General features: G+C 38.5%; 1 protein-coding gene across 2 annotated transcripts in view; it reads left to right on the top strand.

Annotated features, from left to right (window-relative positions):
• The window catches only part of snta1 (syntrophin alpha 1), a 40,123-nt gene that overhangs the window by 14,604 nt on the left and 2,107 nt on the right, over positions 1-23,412 (top strand). For both annotated transcript variants that reach the window (XM_023954911.1, XM_023954910.1), the window contains exons 3-7: positions 18,953-19,148; positions 19,409-19,598; positions 21,352-21,482; positions 21,799-21,995; positions 22,583-22,770. In XM_023954911.1, the coding sequence (XP_023810679.1) occupies positions 18,953-19,148; positions 19,409-19,598; positions 21,352-21,482; positions 21,799-21,995; positions 22,583-22,770 (902 nt within the window). The remainder of the gene's footprint in view (positions 1-18,952; positions 19,149-19,408; positions 19,599-21,351; positions 21,483-21,798; positions 21,996-22,582; positions 22,771-23,412) is intronic.

Below are 23,412 nucleotides of genomic sequence, written 5' to 3'. Positions count from 1 at the left end.
TCTGTTCTCTAAATCTTGATATGGGTTTTATGTTTTCTTTTTGGCCTTTCTACTTGTTCAACCAGCTTTCTATATTGTTTTAATGTTGATTTTATTTTTTAATTACATTTGTTTGAGGCTAAATCGAAGACCCTAATAAAAAGCACATTACCATATTGTGCAAAACACTCACAAACTCAGTTCCAAAACTGTACATGAGTGTATGGGTCCAGCAAAGAGACAGTGGTGGGGTTAGGTGTTTTGTTGTAAAGCTGTTCCCTAGGCAACCAAGGTCTGACAGAAAAGATGGCAAAGCAGTTGAATGTGACAGGTGATAAGTTTAAGAGAAAAAGTGTAGCTATTGAAAGATGTGAAGGCTTATGTGTTGTATGTACGCGTTCCCACTGTGTTCCCCACACAATGTACTAGTGCAGCATGTGTTGCACTTCAGGAGAACAGGAGAAGAAGCTAAACACATTCTTGGCTTCAATAACGGACAAGGTAAAGGGCACCTGCTGAGCCACTTCAAACAAAACTTTCCCTTTTTTGTTGTTGGAATCTAATTTTTGATATAACAAGTTTGTTAAGGTTAGACTTAGCACCGTTTTTTAACTGTTACATACCAATCAAAAGACAAGTGACAACAAAAGTTGAGGGGAAAAAAAAATCTTTTCAAGAAAGACTATAAAGCAAAGTCTTTGACATTATGTAAACATGAATCTTATCTGAGCTAGGTTTTGTTTTTACAATATTGATGTACTACATAAAAAACCTATTTCCATAGAAAACAGGCCACTGTGGCACGCTAGCTAGCATAACTTTATTTCAAAATGGTTTGATATTGTAAACCGTATTTTTCGGAGTATAAGCCACGTTTTTTTTTCTTTTCCAGTTTGTCCACTCAGCAAAATTTTATTTGAGATTTATGTTCAATCATAAAGACTCATATATTTGTTATTTTCCCCAAACAACCTCTAGAGGGCACTGTAGGCATGTGTGTCCGTATTTGCTACTGACACACAGAAGAAGTGCTGTCCAAAAAAAACGTGGAATCTAAACTTTATGATATATTTTTTATTTGCATCGACACATTAATAATTTGGATTTTTTTTTTACTTTCTCTGACTAATGCGGGACAACAGTTCATCAAACTGGATCACAGAGAGACAGAAGTACCACTGAGAGCGCCGTCATTCAGACGCAACTCCTGCAGTATAGAAAGTAAAGATGAACCCAAACATGGAGATGTGTTTACTGATGCTTTTGTAGAGCTTTTCAAAAGAAATAAACTTGATCTCTCAACATCTTGCGTGTCTTCCATGCATTGTAAATGAGATATACAGACAATGCTTCCATGTAGCGATAGAGCTAAAAACTTGATGAAAGCTTCTCACTCACATGACAGAAGCATCTAATTTATGAACGCACTTTTGGACAAACATTGAGCATCAAATTTGATGCGTGTCAAAAAAGTCTGTAGACATCAATTTGACGCATGAATGGCATGAATTGTTCTGAAGTGTTGTCCCCTTCTCCCAAAAGTGGGACCTGCACTCTTGAGCGACTTGTCTGTTTTTTTTATTCTTTATTATGCTTTTTTTTTTGCTCCTGCGACTTACTCCGGTGCGACTTATAGTCTGGAAAATACTGTACCTAAATTGGTTACACCTATTAGTATAAAGAAAATGATTTAAGTACCACAATTTTGACATCAACTGGGATATAGGGTGCATGAAGCAACCAAAACAGTCATATAACGAGTAATAACTAAAACATTATTTTCTAGCAAACTGTTTTTATTCATGTTTGCAACTTTTATCTTCAATAATCAGGTCTTCACAAGAGTTTAAAAAACGACAGATAAATACAATATTATTCATCTCATTGGCAATAACTCTCAGCATTCTGCAGTTGTAACACATAAAATACTAAAAAATACACTCACTTTTTGTTGCTCATTATGTTGAAGCACAGTACGTATCACAGCTCAATAGGCCTGCACAATAAATCGCAAATTTATCGTTATCGCGATATCAAGCTGTGCAATTCGCATATCGCATAAGATGGCAAAAATCGCAATAAATAGTTACGGTACTTTAAATGTGCTAAAACAATTTTTACCACAGAAAGCTCAGGGTCAGTATGCAAAAATAATAAGGTGAACCGGATTATACAACACACTTTAGATTTTTGAAACATGTAAAAGATTTTGAGATTGACAACTTAAGAACTAGAGACATGACCTAGAGGTGGAGACAGACAGGGTTCTGGTGGTGATGAATATAAAGATTGGCCTTAAATACATTAACAGGCAATCAACAGAAACTCAAATCTCTGAGGAAATACAGTACGTAAATGAACTCAAACGTGACTAAGAATGACAAAACTACATTCAAAGTAAGTCTCATATATTGTTTTTATATGGTTGCTTATTTTTAGCAGTGCTGACTACACAGGATTTCACATGCAACCAGAGACAAGAACATAACTGTTAGTGACAGCCTGTGAGTCATGCATTTGCATGCCGCTTAGATTCTTCCCTCTTCCAACTCAATGGAATTAGATCATTTATTCACTCTACTTCTTAAGATGAAGCATATTCATTAATTCGGTAACTGTAATTGAGGTGGAAACTAAGGTTTTGAACCAATCATGGAGAATGTATTGTCATTAGGGGTGTAACAATTCATTTATGAACTTATCGCTGATACAATTCAATGTGTCTATTGGTTCATTTTGAATGACCCGATTCAATGACCTAAAAATCATCCAGGGCATCTTTAGCCACATGCGGTTTCTCTACTGTCATGGAACGTTAGAGGAAAATAAACTTACTGTGCCTCAATCCAAATGGTGTTTTCCAAAATGGATGTAATCGAATACTTACATTGTGAAATGATTTCATAATGATATAGGTTGATTTGATTAACAACTTGCCTCAGACAGATTCATCTGGTCAGATAGTTGGAATATAAATTGATTCATCGTTACCACCCTAATATTCATTATAGATAGCAAAACTTGTTTTTAATTTTGGATTCTTTATTTGACTACCTAAGAGATTTTTGTTGTTGTTTTGCCAAAGGGGTTCGTGTAACAGTCCAAGACCTATTGTCTGTTGTATTGTCTGACAAAAAGACCAAACTTTTTGTCAAAGCTTGAAGAATGCAGCTTTATCAAATTATAAAGAGCTAGGAGATTGATTTGATCAAATATCTTGAATTTGTTTTTATGTATATGTTAGAAATGAAAACACTATTTTTACAATTTTAACTTAGTATGGCATAAGCTAAGGACTGTTTGTTCCTGCAGTGCTGATAACATGACAATGACGGGGGGGCCGGCTGCTCGTCATTCCCAGCTCCGCTCAAAAATTCCTTCTACTATTCCTGCTCGCGCATCGCTAACATGCACACGGATACAGCAGTGGAGTGTTAGCTCCTTCTGTCAGCTGCGAAACATATTTATCTGCATCTCTGGTACCTTTTTTTTTTTTTTTAATTTTAATCCGTTTTGACAATGTTCAATCATCACATGAATCCAGAGAATCCTTTTCACCATAGAGTTTGCTGTATAAATGTTGACATTTTTTTCATTTAATGAACCCTCAAATGTCTTGTTGACCGCTGAAATTTCGAGCAGACGTTTGTCATAAAGAGCCTCACACTTTGTCTACTTGTTGGACTGTTAGAACCAAAAATGACTCCATTCTGTTTTTGGGTCTTTTTTTGGTCTTACAGCAAAATAACAATGTGATTTAAATAATCTGTACTTTGGGGTCGTCTTCCTGGAAATTTTTCATTAAAATAAATGTTTTTAGTGTCTCTAAAATTCAGGGGTTTACTTTTTTTGTACTTATTGCTCAGTAAAAGTTTTCTTTTACCAGGTTTTGTTGCTTCTCTGCTGGCCTATAGACTCTCACAACCCCAACCTAGCATTTCCGGTGCAACAAAAATGACGAAGACGTACATACAGTAAATCTATTTGTCTGCAAGTGGATGCATCAGAATAGAGCAGAGCAGGGAGCTTGTGGCCTGATTATTTTCTTTTTCGAACTGATTATTTTTTTATCTGCTCCAGATTTTTTTTTTTTTAACTTGTCCTGTCCAACAGCTAGGCAGGCAGATGAGACTGAGGGCCTCTTGTGTTGGACATATTTTACTTTAACAAGAGGGGTTATTAATATTCAGACAAACCAAAGGTATGACTGAACAAACCCCTTTTGTAGTTGAGGCCAAACTTTTATTCATTTCAACCATGATTGAAAATCTTTGGTGTTGGACCGGACGGAAAAGGAAAGAAGGGAAGAAGAGGGAGGGATGTCAGGGGGGGGGGGGTGATAGTGAGAGGGGGGGTAAGACCATGAAGCAGCATAAAGCAGACAGGTTTACTGGTTGTTTATCATTACGGTACACTTCAAATGTAGTACAAAAAGGGCGGGGCCTGTTCACACACACTCAAATATTATCAACACACCTGCTAGCTGCAAAAAATGTTCACATGTCAACATGTACACAAAACAGATAGTGTTCACGAATGCATACCTATGCCTTTAAACCAACTAGTGTGAAATATTTTAATTCATTCAATCATGCAAACTATAAGTGCAAAGTGAGCTAACACCTGTGCTCAGGTGAGTGTTTATGTTCTTCTAAAATGGATGGTGGAATGTGAAAAGAAGGAGGAGGAGCGCCCAGCCACCCCCACACCCAGACCCCCGCCACAGCAGCAGCGGCAGCCGGAATTCCCCCAACGCCACACGGGAACAGGCAGGGAACGACCGCCCCCCGGGCGACCAAGACCGCCACCCAGGCCAGGGCCAGCAGGACCGCCGCGAGGCCCCCAGAGCCAGAGAGCAGGGAGGCGCGGAGGGAAAGAGAGCGCCGCCCCAGCCCAGCCAGGAAAGCAGCCCCCCCGCCGCGCCGGAAGAGCCCAACGCAGGGCCCCACCGGAGAAGGACGCCCACAGCCCCAGACGAGCACCCCACCACCACCCAGAAGTTCCGGGCATCCCCCCGCCCCAACCCCAGGTACGAGCCAGGACCCCCCCAAGGGAGACCCGCTCCGCACTCCAGGCAGCCACCCACCCGGCTCCAGATTTTTTTAATTATATGCATTTATGATCCTTTTGATTGTACAGTCAGGACCATAAATATTTGGACCAAGACACATTCTTGCTAATTTAGTTTCTGTACATTACCACAGTGAAGTGTGAATAAAACAACTCAGATGCCATTGAAGTGCAGACTTTCAGCTTTTAGTCCATGGAAGTAGTCTACCAGGGATTGTGTTTAAAAAATGCTTTAGTTTTTCACATTTTTATGCAATCTTTTTGTGCAACCCATGGAGTAAAAGCTGAAAGTACAGTACGAAGCCCAATGAGATTTCTGTTGTTTTGAATTTGGGCTATATAAATAAAATTGAATTTAATTGATTTGAATTGATTTACAATGATTTAAATAAAGAAACACTCAGAGATGCTACTTAAATCTTAATTTTCTCTACATATGTCCTCCATCATCAGAAAAATGCCCCAATAACATGTTAATAAAAACACCTAAAGCATGATTTTCATCGCAGTGGCTCTTTAACCCTCTTTTTCCTATTGGAACAGTGGATTCTGTTTAAATTGCTCAGATTTTTCGGTGTCGCTTTGAGACTGTCATTGAAGATTATCATTGATTTTCTGCAGTCTGGACTGTAACTGCTGACCATGTGCACATGTGCTGTAAAACATAGAACCTCTCACATTAAACCTTATTCTTGTTTTTTTTTTTCTCTCTCTCAAAAGTGCTGGCCTGTAAAGAACCATGCGGTCAGACTCAGCAAAGAGGAGGATTTACACCCAAAACAACAAAGCTTTATTATATCACAAATTTCCCTCTGGCCCTTTAACTTTCTGTGGCAGTTTGTTTGCTTAACAAGCCCCATCGGAAGCCCTCTGTACCGATCATGGGGCCCTGATAAGTTGCAGTCCCAAACTCCAATCATCCGTGTCACAGAGCTGAACAACATGCACTTGATTAGAGGAAGGCAGAAGAAAATACAGTATTTGTGGATTGTTTCAAATAAAGACATACTCATAGCATTTTGGTTCTTTTCTATAAACGCTTTACTTCTCTGAACATAACCTTTGATTTTTTTTATTTGATTAGAAATGGTTTATTTCAAGCAATCACAGAATAATGCACAAAACAATACAATACAATAAGCATTCATACATTCATTCAAAGACGTATCAAACTTAAGATAATTAAATTTTAAATCAAAGATTGCTTGAAAGGGACCGGAAGGAAGCGAACTTATTTAATCCCACCCCTGTTCTACCGTAACCATTTTATTACATGATTTATCATTATCCGGTTCATAACCTTTCATCTGTCATCAATGCCTTACCAACACAGTTTCAGGTCATTACGTATGCTTAAGTATCAATAAATCACATGACAATGATGAATTACTTCCTACTTATGTAAAGTAGTTAAGCCGGCAATATGTGTCCGTTTGTTAACCCGGAACCAGAAGTTGAACTTTGATCCCATCATGACAGTGAAAAAACATTATTTTACCCAAAGTTCTGTGGCAGTACAATAAAATGCACCAGCATTTTGTTTATGTAAAAACAATTCAAAGGTTTTATTGTGTAAAGAAGTACTTTATTTTCCAGGAGCCAAAAAAATGCATAAGAAAGAAGAAAAAAAACATATAGAAGTTGGAGTACAAGACTGATTCCAAATTCCTCCCCGGCCTCTCTGGCTTCTCCCTATTGCTCCAGTTGAAGGAGCATTTGAAGCTGCAGTGGTGTCCGAACTGGTTTCTTTCAGGTGAAGCCGTAGTGAACTTGAGGTGGGTATTCCTCTGCCAGGAGGGGGATCAACGTCACATTGCCACCTGCAGAGAAACGCATTTTCTCTTTACAGAAGTTTACATTTAGATCCAAGTACTGACTTTTTGTTTTGGCATGACTTTGACTTTTATAAAGTTGTAGCACAGATTTTATGTATTTTCAGAGCGCTGGCTGCTATATTAATGAAGTCATCGCGTGGCAGTAATGTCTGAATTTGAAAACACTTTTTTGCATGTTTCTTGGTTTGGAGGGCTAAATGTAGGAGTAGGGAGAAGCCGGAGAAGTAGAGGAAGAATTTGGATTCGGCATAAGTCGCACTTTTAGGAGAAAAAAAAAAGTGTAACGCATCTGAACAATTCTGCCTAGCCCGGCATAAAGCTAACTTTCACACCGAACACCATTCAATTCACTTTTCATGCACATCATATTTGATGCTTTACACTTTGTCCAAAAATGTGTGAAGCTACCGTTTCTAGCCTGAACGTTACATGGAAACATTGAGCGTATATATCGTTTACAATACATGACGACATGGATGATGTTGCAATATCAGTTTTATTTATTTTGAAGAGATCTACAGAAGCATCAGTAAACATGTCTGCATGTCTGGGTTCATGTGATCATTCACAGACTTTTTATTTTTTTGGCGATCATTACCTTCTACTGCAGGAGTTGCGTCTGAATGACGGCTGCTTTCAGCGGTACTTCCGTCTCTCTTTAACCCATGATGACTTGCTCTCCCGAATTAGTCTAAGGAAGGAAAAAATAAAAACAAGAATAATACCGTCTCGATGCAAATAAGAAAAATATCATATAGTTCAGTTCAGGAGAACGATCATGTTCTCCTCCTTGTTTGTTTTGGATGGTGCTTTTTCTTCTTCTGCATTGCTGTATGTAGAAAATACTGATAAATGCACCTACAGTGCCCTCTAGGGGGTATTAGTGGGAAACAACCACTAAGAGGCAACCTGTAGGTATGGAAACAACTAACATATGAGCCATATTTACTGCTTAATAATCACTTAAGTCTCTCCTGAGTATAAGTCGCACCCCTGGCCAAACTATGCAAAAAATGTGACTGATACCCTGAAAAAGACAGTAAATGAAATAAAAACTTTGATTTGATTTTTGATTTGAAATGTTTTATTTCAACAAATAAAGAAAGAACATTGCACAAAACAATATAATCAGCAGTTATACATTCATACAAAGATGTATCAAACTTAGGTTAATTAGACATTAAATCAAAGATTGCTTGAAAGGGGAGTGGAAGGAAGCAAACCTGTTCTACTGGACCATTTTTATTACATGATTTATTATTATCCGCTTCATAACTTTAATCAGACATAATAAAGAATCATTAAGTATCAATAAATCCCATGACAAAGATGAATTACTTAATTATTATGTAAAAATAGACACAACTCTATTTTAGAAATCAACATAGCCCATGCACATTAGTTATCTGCAATATGTGTGCAGATTATTTTCATTAGAAAGTAAAAACGTAAAAAAAAAAAAAAAAGTATCTTTAATCTCCTTTTACTCTGGTCTTGTACCAAATCCAGTAAAGTAAAGTTTCCTTTACTCTCATTTTGTTGAATGAGGATAATTACCTTTCCTGGCTCGCCTTGCAGAGTAATCAAATCAGTTTCTGGCAGCATGTGAATTGTTTTAAAAGTCTGATTCCCCAGTGGCTGCATGTACTCTGTCTTCACCTCCCTCGCACCATAAAACCCCCTGAGGTTGGCGTCCATCCATGATTTTAATAAGATGGGCTTTAAGAATGAACTACTAATCTAAATCATACAGTGCAGAGAAAACCTGGGCTGGTTGACTGGTACTGCTGTAAGACAGAAAAGTAAGCCACTGTATTGGTGTCTGTTTACACACTTTCTTCTTTGTGCACATTTCCCTAATTTGTTTTCTTTAAAAAAAAATATGGATTTACAAGGAAGCATGTTCAATTGTTTTTAGTTCATTTGAGATTCAAAGTTTTTTTTCCCTGTATAACCAGCCACTTTCAGAGATTTAAGTCAGTTTAGCACATGATTTATGATGATAATGATTTCTGCTAAAAGGCGTATCATTTCTAGCTCTCTGCAAGAAGTGCAGATGCAGGAAAAAGTAAGCATTTTTTGAATAAAAATGCCAATCAAGAATCTTTCTATCAGTTTTTGGTGTGTAGTAGTGTGCTCTCAGTTAAGTGTGTGTTAATGGTAATGTATGCAATTCACACTACGACAGTCCTCTTTTTAACTCTAAAATCTGCCCGCATCAGCCATTTTTAAACGGCCATGGGAGTTTCATTTTCATGCCCCAGAACAGGCTTCTGTCAAAATGGAAATTGGGGACACACAATAATGTTGATACACCATCAAGATGAATGAATTTTAGATGAAAATCCTTAAATTTGTGTAGACCAATGTAGCATTTTCTGGCGTGACGCCACTCTATCTATGCTTTGATCGAGATAAACATGAATGCATCGGTAATAGACTTCAACTATTGGCTGTGTTGTGACAGTCAGTTTATATGCCTCTTTCAGGATTTTGAAAAACCAATGGAGGTTTATCTCCAGCTCCGACATGCATGTAAGGTCTCCCACAAATGGCTCTTAAAGAGCAAACCTCCCACAACTAATGGCTAAGTGAACAGGTGTTCTGTTTAGGAAAAAGGAGTAAGACCGAATTTACACCTCAGAGGTAAAATCTAAAGCCAGTAGGGCTGAACTGCTCTCTACTTGAACTACACAACTCCTACCGTTTCAAGAGGGGCCAACACATACTCAGTGCCACATCACACCCAGCACACACTCTGTTTCAACTGTTACCTTAAGGACAGCGGTGCAGAGCAATCAGAACACGAACAAATTGTTCCTATCCCACAAACCATCACCGCACTCAACAAGCACACACACAAGAGGGCTGCTAAAACTGAAAAGGTACAATAAGCGGACTATTTGTGCAAGAACTACCTATTTAAAAATTGGACCAGCTGTGCAAAAAAAAAGTGGACTACCTGTGCAATAGTTGGACTAGATCAGGGGTCGGGAACCTATGGCTCGCTAGCCATATATGGCTCTTTTGATGGTCACATGTGGCTCGCAGACAAATCTTTAATTATACTTTTTTTTTCATTAGACCAGTCCTTCTCGGGCGCGATGCGATGCCAAAAGTCAGTTTATTATTATCTATTATTTCACAGAGTTTGTACCAGCCGGAAACCTGTGAATTGCCGTGCCTAAAACTGCGCGCTCCCGTCTCTGAAAAAGAGCGCGCAGTTGCGGGGACGGGATGTGTGAGGAAGAAAGCACAGGGTGGGGGCAGGCAGCAGGTGAATCGCGCAGTGATTGTAAAAACTTAAAACCCACTGCCCGTCACTCACTGCAGCATGTGAGTGTGTGTTTGGCTCCGTGTCTGCATGTGATCAGTCTGTCTCACATCTACAGAACATTCAGACCAACCTAAGATCCCGTTTAAAGTCTCAACGCCTGCATGAAGCAGAAACTCACCACGTATCAACCGGACTAGACCATCAGCAAAACCACCACGAGAAATACTCATCATTTATTAGCAACAGCATAACAATGTTATTAAAAAGAATCCACAGACTTATTGTACTTTAAAAATGTTGAAATTACATCAAATGCACACATTCACTTGTGTATTGAGTTTTAAACATATTGTCGCGGACTGAGTTTAACTTGGCTGTTGGGCCGCGTTAAAAGTTCTGGAGTTCATTAAACGCATCAAGCAGAGATTTGATTGGCCCTCAGTTCTGTCGCTCAGATTGGTGAAATATAAACAAATGAAACGACTGCCTTTAGCTGGGTTGGGCATTGCCGATGAGAGAACCAAGAGCTCTAAAGTCAAAGCCTTACATCAGGCTTTAATGAATTTGATTTTTGTTACCTAGCGCCTGTAGTTCCAGAATAGGTTCGACTGTTTAACCCTTTAACACCACCGATGTCACTGTCAACTCCTAAGTAACGCACGGTCTTTGACATACCGTATCTCTTCGACTGTTTACACGATCAACGTGAATCAGCTGAAAGCGCAAGACTGCTTTTCTCTGCTTCAGAACCATTAATTGTAAACTGTTATAGAGTTACCGTAGTCGTAAGAACGTACGCTAAAGTTTCATTTGGTCAATTCTCGCCACAGCTTTTTATTTATTTATTATTATTTTTTTAGGGTTAATTAAAGTCAAATTTAAGAAATAAGAGGATTCAATTAAATGTATCTGGAACAGAACTGTGCTTTCTTTACTGGAGATTATTTTGTGTAGATAAAAAAAGAAGTGGAATTTGAATATGGTTTTTAAGTTTTTTTTTTTAATTACTTTTTTAAAATAAAGATTAATGCATCCCTTTAAAATCTACTTTTACCAATTAAATGTAACTTACATGCTTTTGACTAATTTGGTTTCTTAAATGTGATGCAAACTAGAAGGTTCGGTTAAATAACCAGGGTAGAGGGATTGAGACACCTGGGTTCCTTCGGTATATTTCTTTCAGAGAAATAATTTTTGCCAAAAAAGATATTTATATGACAAATGGTGCTAATACTCAGAACCCAACTCTCAAAAAAGAAAAGCATAAATTGTAAATAACAGCAAAAGAGATAGGACATTGTTAATTGGTCAGCCTTGGGTTAATATAGATCTAGGTTTTGCGCTTTATGCTCCATTGCCCTTTTATTTTAATTTCTAATATTAACAAAATTATGAGTTTCTTTGTTGAGATTTTTAAGATATACATCTAACTGCATGGGTGGAAAAGGAGTTTGAAACCAGATTTTGTGCAAGTTATGTATGGCTCGTCTGTTACATAAAAACGATATAACTGACTTTCTTTGACAACAAGCCCCCAAGTGGTTAGTTGTTTAATTGGCCTGGTTCCAGCTTCTTTTATCCTAAACCAGCCTCAAGAGGGGATCACGTGTGGTAGAGGAAGTGTAGTTACTCTTCAGAGGGAAAACTAGTACACTGATTTCTGTTCACCTGGCATACATCATGGTGTTACAGCACGTGAAAGCCACATTATTCTGCTTGGATCAATATCTTACTTTTGTCTGCTTGACATTTCCGTTCTATTTTTTAACCTTGACTGGTAATAACCTTTCAATAGACTGGAAACAGCAGGTGTTTCTCTTGTTTTCTACTGTTATTTATGGAGTTATTCAGGTCCAAGAGTCCAAGTATCTATCAACAGAGATTTAACATTGAGCGTTATTTGCGCGACAGTCTACAGAGCCAACAGTGTGTTTCTGAGGTTAATGGCTTGCCGTAGACATTCCAGCTACTCCCACAGTAACCACTGAAAAGGATAGAACAGGGAAGAATTGTTCTGGATCACATTGTTTGGGTCCAATAAATCAGTACCCCTGTTGTTCTGTCCTCCAGATGAAGAAATGTTTATATCCAAGACCTACTGTTCTTTTTAAAGACATTATGACGTAAAAAGAAGTTCAAATGAAAATATTTAAAAAAAACATTTTTAGAAGGATTTAAACCTTTTAACGATAAGCACTGCTGTCATTCGGAAAGACATTTAATGATCTTTCAGTGTTTATAGATTAAATCATTACATAACAAATGTAACTGTATGCAACCTCCGAATTGGAACAACAAGCACTTTAAACTTCTGAGTCCTAGATTTTTGAAACTAGACCTTCTAGTCTCAGGTGTTGCAAGCCTGGAATTTAATGGATGAGATTTTTCCTCTGGGAAATCATCATCAAACGGACGTGTGGGAATTTAGAAAGTCCTACCTGAGCCTCACAGTCCACTGATGCCATGAAATTGTTGGAAAAACAATTATCAGTGCTGTGTACTTCATCTCTCATCCATCTTCTAAACAGGCTTAATCCCTCTCTGGGTCACGGGGTTGCTGGAGACTATCCCAACCACCACTGAGCGAAGGCGGGGTACATCTTAGCCAGTCCATCGCAGGGCGATATTAGCTCTTAATGTTTTTATCTGTCTTTCTTCTGAATATGTTGGATTCTGTTTGGGGTCAAAGAGCTGCTGAAGCCTATCCCAACCATCGTCAGGCAAATGAGGGGGTACACCCTAGACAATCTATGGTAGGGCCGTTATCTCTCAGTATTTTGAATCTTCAAAACATTTTGAATCCCTTTTGGGGTAACGGAGGTTGCTGGGGCTCACAAACACCCACACAGCCACAAACACACTCAGACTCACACTTATCAATGTTTTTCATATTTGCAGTAAATTGGTATAAAGGTCACAGTCTCAGTTCTGGCTGAAATCCAAATATTGAAATGTCTTAAAAGTACTTTGGACTGATGAATCCACTTGGATGAGAGGCTGGTTGTTTCAAGAAAGAAGACTTTAGTCCAGAAGCCAGGACTCGACTTCAGACAAGTATTCTTAGTGGTTACAGTTCAGCCAAGCAACATCTAACCACATTTAAGTGTCAGAACCCCAATGGCTTCCTGTGATTTGTGAGGTTCTATAAAACTGTACGAACTTTCACAGCAAGAAAGTTAATGGCCCAGTACCAAACAGGACATAGAAACTTTCCCTTCACATTTATACAACAAAAGGAATTTCTTTTGCTGCCAGATCAGCTAAAGTCATAGCAGTGCCATCTCAGCTAAATTTAGCTTTGCGATGTGCCACCGCTGGTATTCATGGCAACATTTCTGGCTGCAGCCTAAGTGCATAATCTGTGTCTGCACTGTCCGTCTCACTATTTCCCAACCAGACTGGCTTTTTAACAACCTGTCACACCTTTTTTCAGCTTTATCTAGCTCCGCCTTCTTAGAACTCATATAAATATATCTATTTCTTTTTATTTTTTACTTTATTTTGGACTTTGTCTTTATCGGTTTTCAAGGCTCTGATGGAAACGTCATTCAATAAAATGTTTTACATCGATGATTTGCTTTTACAACATCTTCATATCAAGAGATAATGCCCAAAGAGGTGCCAATGATCAGAAATGAACGCACGCTGTGGAAGCCGAACCGCGATGGACGGTTGCTTCCATGTTAATTCCTTAGAATGGACACTTCATTGGGTACTATCCCGCTTATACCAAGGTCACTTGTGAATTAAATAAATATTCGATCAGGTTTTAGTCCTTTATTCTTGTTATTTTTTTTATTTAAATAGCTTTTTCACAAAAAGCGTTTGATGCGTGGTGCGGCGCGTCGTCAGGGTAACTGCTGAGCCCGCAGCGATTGGTTAGGAAAGCGATATGTATGCTGATCATCACGATGGGTTAAATAAAACATCAGATCAGAAAGTTCACCTCTGTCAGCTTGTTTTTGTCCAGATGATGAAGCTAAAGTTTGTTTTAAAGAAGCCAGCGCAGTGATACAGAGCATTTAGACTATGTGACCGGTGTACATTATCACTGTGGATTATCACTTTTTAATCCACACCGAGCAGCCAATAAAAGTCAAGACTATGGCATAAATAACATTAAAATTACTAAAGATTATTATGGTTAAAACCTTTATTCACTCCAAAGGCACTCTAGCCCTTGAGAGGTCATGTCTTTTTGTGACTAGTCCTACAAGTTGAAAACAGCTTTCAATTCTCCAAAAGCTTTGGGGGAAAGGCAAAGCTTTCCTCAAGAACGTGGAAAAGCTTCCAACCTTCCAAGGATGCAGCCTCACTCAGTACAAATAGAGGGATGGTAATGAGATTATATTTAAAATGTGGCCATATTGTTGAATCTAATATCATCTAGGATCATTGTTGGAAACCAGTACATCATTTTATTTTGTTTGGTTTTTATTTACACAAAAAAATCTGTTAAATGTCATAGATGTTAACTGGTATAAAACCGGATATCAAATACATTTTGTCTGGTCTTTGTATTAAATATTCATTTCTTGAGATGAGCAGTAATTTCACTATTTTTAGTTTTGTGGTCTTTTCCCTCAGTTTTGAGATTGACCAGATAAATGATGAACGGCCTCGGTGAAGGAGCGCTCGGCTTTCCCATGGCGCATACATCAGTTTGTTGGCACAGGAACAAATGGACAGAAGCTCATTTCTATGAAATATTACGCATGCAGGACAACTACTTCAAAGTGTGTGCATACTGGCTGCTCATTTCTCTGTACAAGATCCTAGTTACACAAACCAAACATGGACGGATTTTTCGACTGATTTCATATTTCATACATACGCTGATTCATTTTTCTCTCTGTAAATAAAGACAAAGACTACTTCTTAAATTATTTTTCTTTAACCCTTGTGCTATCCTAGGCACTTTAACATTAGGAGTTGGTCTAGACCCACTAGACCAGGGGTGTCAAACTCCAGGCCTTGAGGGCCGACATCCTGCTGGTTTTCCAGAATTCCTGCCTCGTCTGCTGCGGATTACCTGAATCAGGTGCGATAAGCCAATAAGGAGCTTCAATGGCAGGTTGGTGGGAAAACATGTTTGACACCGGCCCTTAGGGCCTGGATTCTGACACCCCTGCACTAGACAGTGCTCTGAACCTTTTTTCTTCAATGATTTGTGATCTTCACTGGTGTCCATGGATTACATGAAATCTTTCCACCTTTATCCACCTTTGTCATGGTAGGGAGAACACGTCAATGGAAGGGTGGGGACATCTAAGATAGCACACGGGTTATGGAGCAAAATATGTTTATATTAGTTGAGTCTGATTTTAGAAAAGAAAAATTCTTCAGCCGGCTCCAGCACTTGGCGTTCAGGGATTTATTAATTTAGTTACTACTGCATTCGCTTTATTAACAAAAATACTAAGGAATTTGTTCCAAGAGGCATTATTGTGACTCAGTCATATTTCAGTCTTTGAGTTGCATAGAGTCTTTGAGTGACAGGTTTTCTTTTAACAGTGTTTTAGTCCCACTTCGATCACCTTTGATCTATTTTAAAAGCATTCCCGTTGTTCTTTTAATTATCATGATGCCATTTTAAAACAAAGTCAAAAAACCTGTCATTTTGTAGGACATAGTTTCTGTAGAGCGTCAGGAATTCATTCGAAATTCCTTTTAGAATTCCCCCCCATTAAAAATCTGTTTACACACTTTCTCCCACTATCTTACAGCCCCTCACAACCCCAACCCAACATTACAGATGCAACAAAAGTGGCGATCAATGTCAGAGTGGAGCAGGAAGCTTATAGCCCGCCCAGCATGTTTTCTACATCACAAATGAACTCTTTTTCAAACACCATTTTTTTCATCTGCTCCAATTCACAACACTTTGAGAAAAAGATCTGCGATGTTAATCTTAATTTTCTTTATATGTGCCCTCTATCATCAGGAAAATGCCACAAGCACATGTTAAAATGACCAAAAACGCCATTTTCATTAGAGAGTGGCAACCAATGATTATTTCAATTATTTACTTATTAATCAGTTCATTATTTGATTAGTCATGGTTATTTGAAAAGCATCTCAGTCATGCTGCAGAAAAGGGCATAACGTTTGGATTCTTTGTTTGGTATATTGTTTTTTTTTTTTAAATACTAAGTTTTTTAACCTTGTAGATACAGAGACAAAGTAGAACTATATTTTTGAGTATAAGAAGAAATGTTAAAAACTGAGGAGGTTTTTGGGTTTGGGATCGTTTATAAAACCATATTTGCAGTACAAGTATTCTCCATTATACTAAATGTTGATCATTTACTTCATACTTTTTCTGTTGCTTTCGCTTAACCCTTTTTTCCGAAACTCATGATCTATGCTTAAAGTTGAAAGGAAATGTCTTTCCTTAGATTAAAGACATATTTTGTTTTCAGTGGAATCCTCTTGAAGGAAAGGCTGGAGACAGCCAGCGACGGCATCTGTCAGACTTTATTCATCAGCTTCAACATGTCTCTTTCTGATCATGGTCAGGTTTGCTGTAGTGGCTTTCATCAGGTGTCTTTTAGCATTCTTGTCAACATTGTTTTTGAAACCCGGAATCTTCTTGTACAAAAAAAGCTACTTCAGAGCAGACAAAAACCCAAAAGCCTCATGAATAAAAACCAGTTTCAGTGCTTTCTCTGTCACATTGATTAGATGGTGAGTTGGTACCAAAATAACCTTCACCTCTATAACTGGTGCACCTTTTGTGTTTAGATTCAGTGAAATGATCCATCAAACCAGTTGTGTTCATGATGTTTTTGACAAAAGAGACTATTTTGGGAATAATTCAAGCCTTCTTAATGCCGTCTTGTGCTTTGACTCCTCTGCTCGCCCTCTAGCAACTTTGCTTTTGTGGTGCGCAAGAAGGCCAATTGCCTCTTCCCCAGTGAAACCAGAGCTTTGCCTCCAGCCTCCTGCCTTACTGTGTCCTTTGGGCTATTTTTACTCTGGCAGAGGCTACTCCTGCTAAACCAATACCAAAGCCTCCTGAACCGCAGCAGAAGTCGTGTGTGGTGGTGGTGGTGGTGTGTAGGCGTATGTGCAGGGGTGTGAGGCAAATGTCATTTCAAAAAAACTGTTCTTCACAGAATCATGTCTCAATAATACATGAAAAGTCTTTGGGTTATATAATTGATGATAAAAATCAGTGATTTTTAAAAGGAGAAATTAGTAAACCTGGTGTCAGCGTTTCTTCCGATAGTTTCATAACAATTTACCTTTTTATTTTTGCAACATTTTAAACTGTGACAAAAGATATTAACCCATAGTACCATCAGCTCTTTATCGAAGTATAGTTTTCATTCAAAATATGACCTGAGGGTTTCAAAAAAGTCTTTAGCTTTGACGTTTTTAGTTTAAAACAAACATCTATTTTTATTTTGTCTCCACACTTTTTTGATTTTTGTTCTAAAACATAAAACCAATTTAATGTCCATTTTTTGTGTTTATTGCAGGTAAAAAATGACAAACTTACTACTCAGAATTGAAGTTTTCTGTGTAATTTCAGGTTTATTGTGGAACGATTGTATGATATAACGAAAAATATATATGTGAAAGAAAAAAAGAGCAAGGGTTAAAATATAGATATGAAGCACTGCCACACAAAATGTTCAAAAAGGCTCTGGAATGCGGAAGCTATGTTCACACCGCCCTTAAGCACCAATTCCATTGAGAAGTCTCTGTAAATGCACATTTCTGGCTTTCACATTCAAAACTCTTGCGTTTACACATTGAGAGCAAGACTTTTGACGAGCATTTTCGGGCTCATGTGCGGCCAATAAACCAGGTCCAACTTAGACTGAGACTTAGATTTGTGCCAACCGTTTGTGCCCAGCCAGAACTTTCATTTATCGGAATAGAGCTGTGAAAGAAATAACCTGGAGCAAGATTCACGAGATTTGCACCGCATTTACATTTCGCACCAAGCCTCTTCTAAGTGTAATTGACGCACATGCACTAGTAAAGAGTAGCAAAAGAAAAGGAAGAAGAAGCCCCTCCCTCTATTAACCCCTCCCAGTGTGAACACCATGAACCAAATCCGCATTTTGCAAATTTCTTGAACGCGAATCACAGGGTGACCGTAAATTTTCCGCATTACACATGAAATGTTGGTTTTTCGTGATACATGCAGGAAATACATAATTCTCAAGTGTTTTTTGCGTTTGCCATCGGTCGATATGCGCAAATGTCTGTCGAGGCTTTCGGCCAACGGGTCTTAACGGGTTTTAACGGGATTCATTTGTGATACATCTGTGAAAAATTCATGTAAAGAACCTCAACGTTTCTCTCTTTTTCCACGTATATTCACGTATTACCAATTTTCTTCTGTGCAACATACGCAAAATGTACCTAGTGGGTGTGGGACACGGCCTTCATGAGTTAATGACAATTTTTGTTTGTGTTGCCGATTCATTCAGTTTCCCCTATTTCTAAAAAAGGTTGCTTCACGAAGGAAGAATGTCTAAAAGTGTGGATCATATAGTCCAGCTGTGCTTGGGCACCTATCCCAGAATTATATCCTCATCTGTGCCTCCAGCTGGGGCCCAGGACATCCTCACTCCTGCATCTTAAAGGAAGAGCTGGAATCAGGAAAGCTTCCAACAGCAGTTGTCTTTAGGATTCTCAATTAACTATAAGAAACTATTAGACAAAGACTCATCCTCTCAGTGGGACCCCATTTAAATCAAATTATAATCAGCTCTGTCTGTCTTTTGCCTCATCAGCCATTTTTAACCAAACTCCCCTCTCTCCTCTTCTGCAGTGAAGTACATCAAGGAAATGTCTGCTTTTTTTAAAAGCTCTGGATCCCCCGGAGCGTCTCTCCCCTGGGATTCTCCTCCCTCCACTCCTCAGAGGGACCCCGAGCTCTCTCCTGCTGAGGGGAAGGAGCCTCGCAGCGTACCTCTGAAGATGTGCCAGGTGTCACGGAAACAGTGCCCCCCGGACACAGAAGACAGGTGCTACATGTCAAACACTTCCTGCTTTGTCACTTCTGATTCAGTCAAACATTTCTGAGCAAGAAAATCAATGCGGACGTCAATTCCAAGTAATCCGAGACTCTGTGCTTCAAGATGTTTTGGTTTTAGTCACGTTTATGTTACTGAACATTTCTTCCCCCTCAAGTTATACATCATTTTGTCTTTGGTTTCTCCAACTGCCCCACTTCCCCATCTCCTCTGTTCCTCTTTCCCTCTCTTGCTTTCATCTCATTTGTCAGATACTTTGAGGTGACTTCATTCAACAGAAAGAACTCTGTGTTCCTGCGGGCTAAAGACCCAGCCATGGCTCAGTCGTGGTACAACGCCATCCAGGCTGCTGCTGGCAGTCTGTTACCGCAAGTGAAGGAGGAATTAAAGATCATGCAGCCTGGTGTACAAATCAAGCATGTGGGCTGGATGACAGAACAGGTAGGAAATGTGTTTGTGTGGAGGTCACATGTTAACGAGATAAATCAGGATTCCCCTTTTGATTCATTCATTTTGAAGCAGTAGTAAAAAAAAAAAGACAAATAAAGTAGAAAAATTCTGTTTTGACTTTTTAGCCGTGAATGGTCTTATTGTTTTTCAGCAGACTTCTGGCCACTTCCATTTGTTTTTTAAATATAAAGGCCGTTTCCCACAGCCACTATGTACATTTGTGCATGTTGCATGGATGAAAATTGGTCATATGTGAAAATACATGGAAAAAGGGAGAAAAGTTGTAGTCTTTACATGAGATTTTCACCGATGTATCACTAATGAACCACGTTAAAACCACGGAAAAAGTACGAATAAACCACGCACAGAGAATACGTAAATCCACTGAGAACATGAACTGTTCGTGATTATCGCGCTGTTTAAATGTAATTCATAAGCGATTCGTGCGTCAGTTAGTTAACTTAAGTTAACTAAGTTAGTTTTTTCACCTAAGTTTAACGTTATGTGTTCATATTATACACAATGTAAAAGTTATACATCTGTGGGACATGCGTGAAAAGTCTGTTAGAAATACCTGTAACGGCATCACCCGACTGTAACAAACTACATGAAAAAAAAGAGCAAGTTAAAATGTTTTGTTTTCAGGCCAGTTTTTGGTTCCTGGGAGCTAATAGTTTTTCTTATTTTAATAAGCAGATCACCTACATAGGTCAATTTTATTTATTGTTATGTAGAACCAATAAATGCATTTTGTAAGTAACTTTTTTCTGCCTTAGTTTTTTGCACCGAAAAAATACCTAAAAATAGATAGATCAAAAAGGGAGAAATTCAGCTGTCCAGCAGCAAAACACAAGCCTCAACTAAGCAGGTTAGTAGAATACCGGAATTAGAATACGTTTGTGTACACAGAACAAAAACAGTCTTCTGTTTGAGAAAAATAAACTGCATCCACTGTTCCCTGATAGGAATATTTTTTGGAAATAGCTTTCCTTCACAACCTAACCCACATTTTTTTTTTTTTGCTACTTACTAAATAAACTCAAGATCAGGTGGTTTCCCTGTGAAGCCGCTCAGAACACACTGACTGTTAACTCCTCTACATGCTGTACCAACCTCTGCTGGATGCTTTGTTTAGCAATCTAAGATTACCCGACATCGCTGCTTTAGATTTTTCTGAGATTATTACACACACTGGAAATGCTCCACAGCCCTCTAAAGATTGAAGAATAGTTTTTCATGTTTGTTTATAACACATTTGAAACTTAAAAATATGTGTTGGACAACTGTTACTTTTCATAAAATCCTCACTAAAAAAATACCTTTAGGTGTTAAAGCTTCACTATTGGGAGCCTATCCTGCAAAGAAGACACCACAAAAGAGAACATCGCAAAGTAGATAATAACAAAAAGGCATATGGGAAACATTAGTTATAATAAATGTTGTAAACATACCATCAATTACATTTTGATTTTCTTTCAGAAGCAACAAAATGCTTTAAATCACATTTAAGTTCAAGATTTTCAAGAGTTTGATGTTTGTCTTCAAGCTTTTTGCTTAGGAATGTGAGAGAGTCTGTGAGAAATGACATGTGAAGCTATTTAGGCATCCTCATGTGGACGATTCTTCAAATGCATTTGAAGTTTAGAGAACAACTGCTCCCTTGAATCCAGAAGGAGCAGATTCTTTGCAAAGCAAAAGGTCTCGGTGATTAACTTGACTGTGAAGTGGGTGTTTGTGTGTGCAGATGCGTCAGGGTCCAGAGAAAGCAGTCCTGGCTGTGTTGACGGAGAAAGACCTTCTGCTGTTTCCATCACTGCCTGAAAACAAGCAGAGCCTCAGCAGCCCCACCAAGAGCCACCCGCTCATCACCACCAGGTTCTCACATGGATGTGTGGCTTAGGACTTTTGCTCTCATCTTTTTTTTCTGCCGTCCAGTAAACCAGTTTGCTCTCTTTCTTTTCTTCCCTGTTACACATGTTCACTCCTTCCACATCTAAACTGCTTTACAACATCACACCTCTGGGGAAAAACTATATTTTTAGCAGAATCTATGAGTCATATTTTTCTCACTTCTTCCTCTCTTACATGCCTCATTTCCATCTTTTTTTTCTTGGCTAGAGCATCTGTAATAGTTCTTAACAGGTGTCTTTTCCAGCCGCAGTCCAGTAATATTTCCTCCCCATGCGCTCAGATTGGTCCACTCCGGTCCAGGAAAAAGTTGCCTGCATGCGGACTCTGAGCTGTCCTTTGGCCTGCGATCAGGAACCAGACAGGGTGTGGAGACTCACGTGTTCCGGGTGGACTCTGCGAAAGAGCTGTCCGCTTGGACCCATTTGTTGGTGGAGGGTTGCCACAACGCTGCTGAGCTCATCAAAGAGGTCACCACGGGTACAGAACCTTCCAGAAAATAAGTTTTCATGTTGCTCTTAAGGCGTGCTGTGCAGTTTCTTCGTGACTCAACACCAGAGGTATTCTCTGCAGATCCCATAGGATTGCTGTTTTTTCTCTATAAGGATTTTTATTCTATTCTAGGAAAAAGGAGAACGGAAATCCAAAGTTTCTAAAGTAGAAAAAAAAAAAATATATATATATATATATATATATAAACTTTTGAAACTTTGGATTTTTTTCTCTGTATTTATCCTAATCTAGGTTAATCTAATCGGACTATTTTCAATTTTTATGGCTTTTTAAGCAAAACTTAAAAACCAAAACAAAACATTTAGTGGATGTAGTTTTTGCAATTGCACATTTGAGCATATCCAGTTTCACTTCCTATACTCATAACGCCCTCTGCTGTTTGCATGGGGGTAGTGCGGAAAACTTTATTAGAAAATGATCTCAGCATGTCTTAATTGTATTTGAAATGAAATAAAAATTAGAAGCTACTATGAAAAATAAATAAATAAATAACTTCTTATTTTATTTAAAAAAAAAACACCTTTCACCTTTATTTATTGTTTCTGCCATTGCAGCCTGCAGTTGGAACGGGAAAGAGTGTACTTTGGGAGTGCACATCGACGAGGGTTTCACACTTTATACAGAAGAAATGGGAGTCAGGAAAAGCATTCTCCTCCAGCAGCCCTTTGAGCGCCTTCGAATGTCATCAGATGACGGAGTTCGAATGATGTTCCTCGACTTTGGAGGCCCTGAGGCTGAGCTTGTCAGACATACCTTTTTATTTTAAAATTACAGATGCAGTATTCAAAGTCGAAACAATTCTTAAAACTAAAGCAAACTAAAATAAAGAAGTCATTTAAGATATGTGGCTAAATGTAATATTAATTTTGATAGGAAAGTCAAATATGTCCCAACGTTAAAGCCCAACAATAAGGGATTGTTTACTTTTTCTGTCAATTTTAATGGGAAAAGGAAGCAACACAAACCAGTACATTAGGCTTCATAAAATATCTATTGTAAAAGTGTTCCCAGTAATCTTTTAGTTATGATTATAACGTTTTAGCCTAAATCAAAAAGTCCTGTTGTTATCTAGGACATAGTTTTTTCATAGCAGCATGAGTTTTTTTTTTTTTTAGAAATTCACCTTCGAGTTGTGGGCGGAACCGTTACAGCGGAGCAGTACTGCTCCTCTTACTCTCTCTCTTGCTGAGAGCTTTCTGTTTACAAGCTCTCCCGTTAGCTTGCAGCCGCTCACATCCCCAACTTAAAAGAAGAATGTGTGTGAGTCTGCTCCTGATTCAGGGCGATTGAATAAAAAATACTCAGAAATGCAAAGTCAAGCTTAATTTTCTTTGTATATGTCCTCATCATGAGAAAAATGCCACAATGACATGTTAAAAACACA

The sequence above is a fragment of the Oryzias latipes genome, chromosome 5, assembly GCF_002234675.1.
Source record: "Oryzias latipes chromosome 5, ASM223467v1".
Classification (NCBI taxonomy): Eukaryota; Metazoa; Chordata; class Actinopteri; order Beloniformes; family Adrianichthyidae; genus Oryzias; species Oryzias latipes.
The sequence above is the reverse complement of the archived record's forward strand: the minus strand, read 5'-3'. Positions and strand labels throughout refer to the sequence as shown.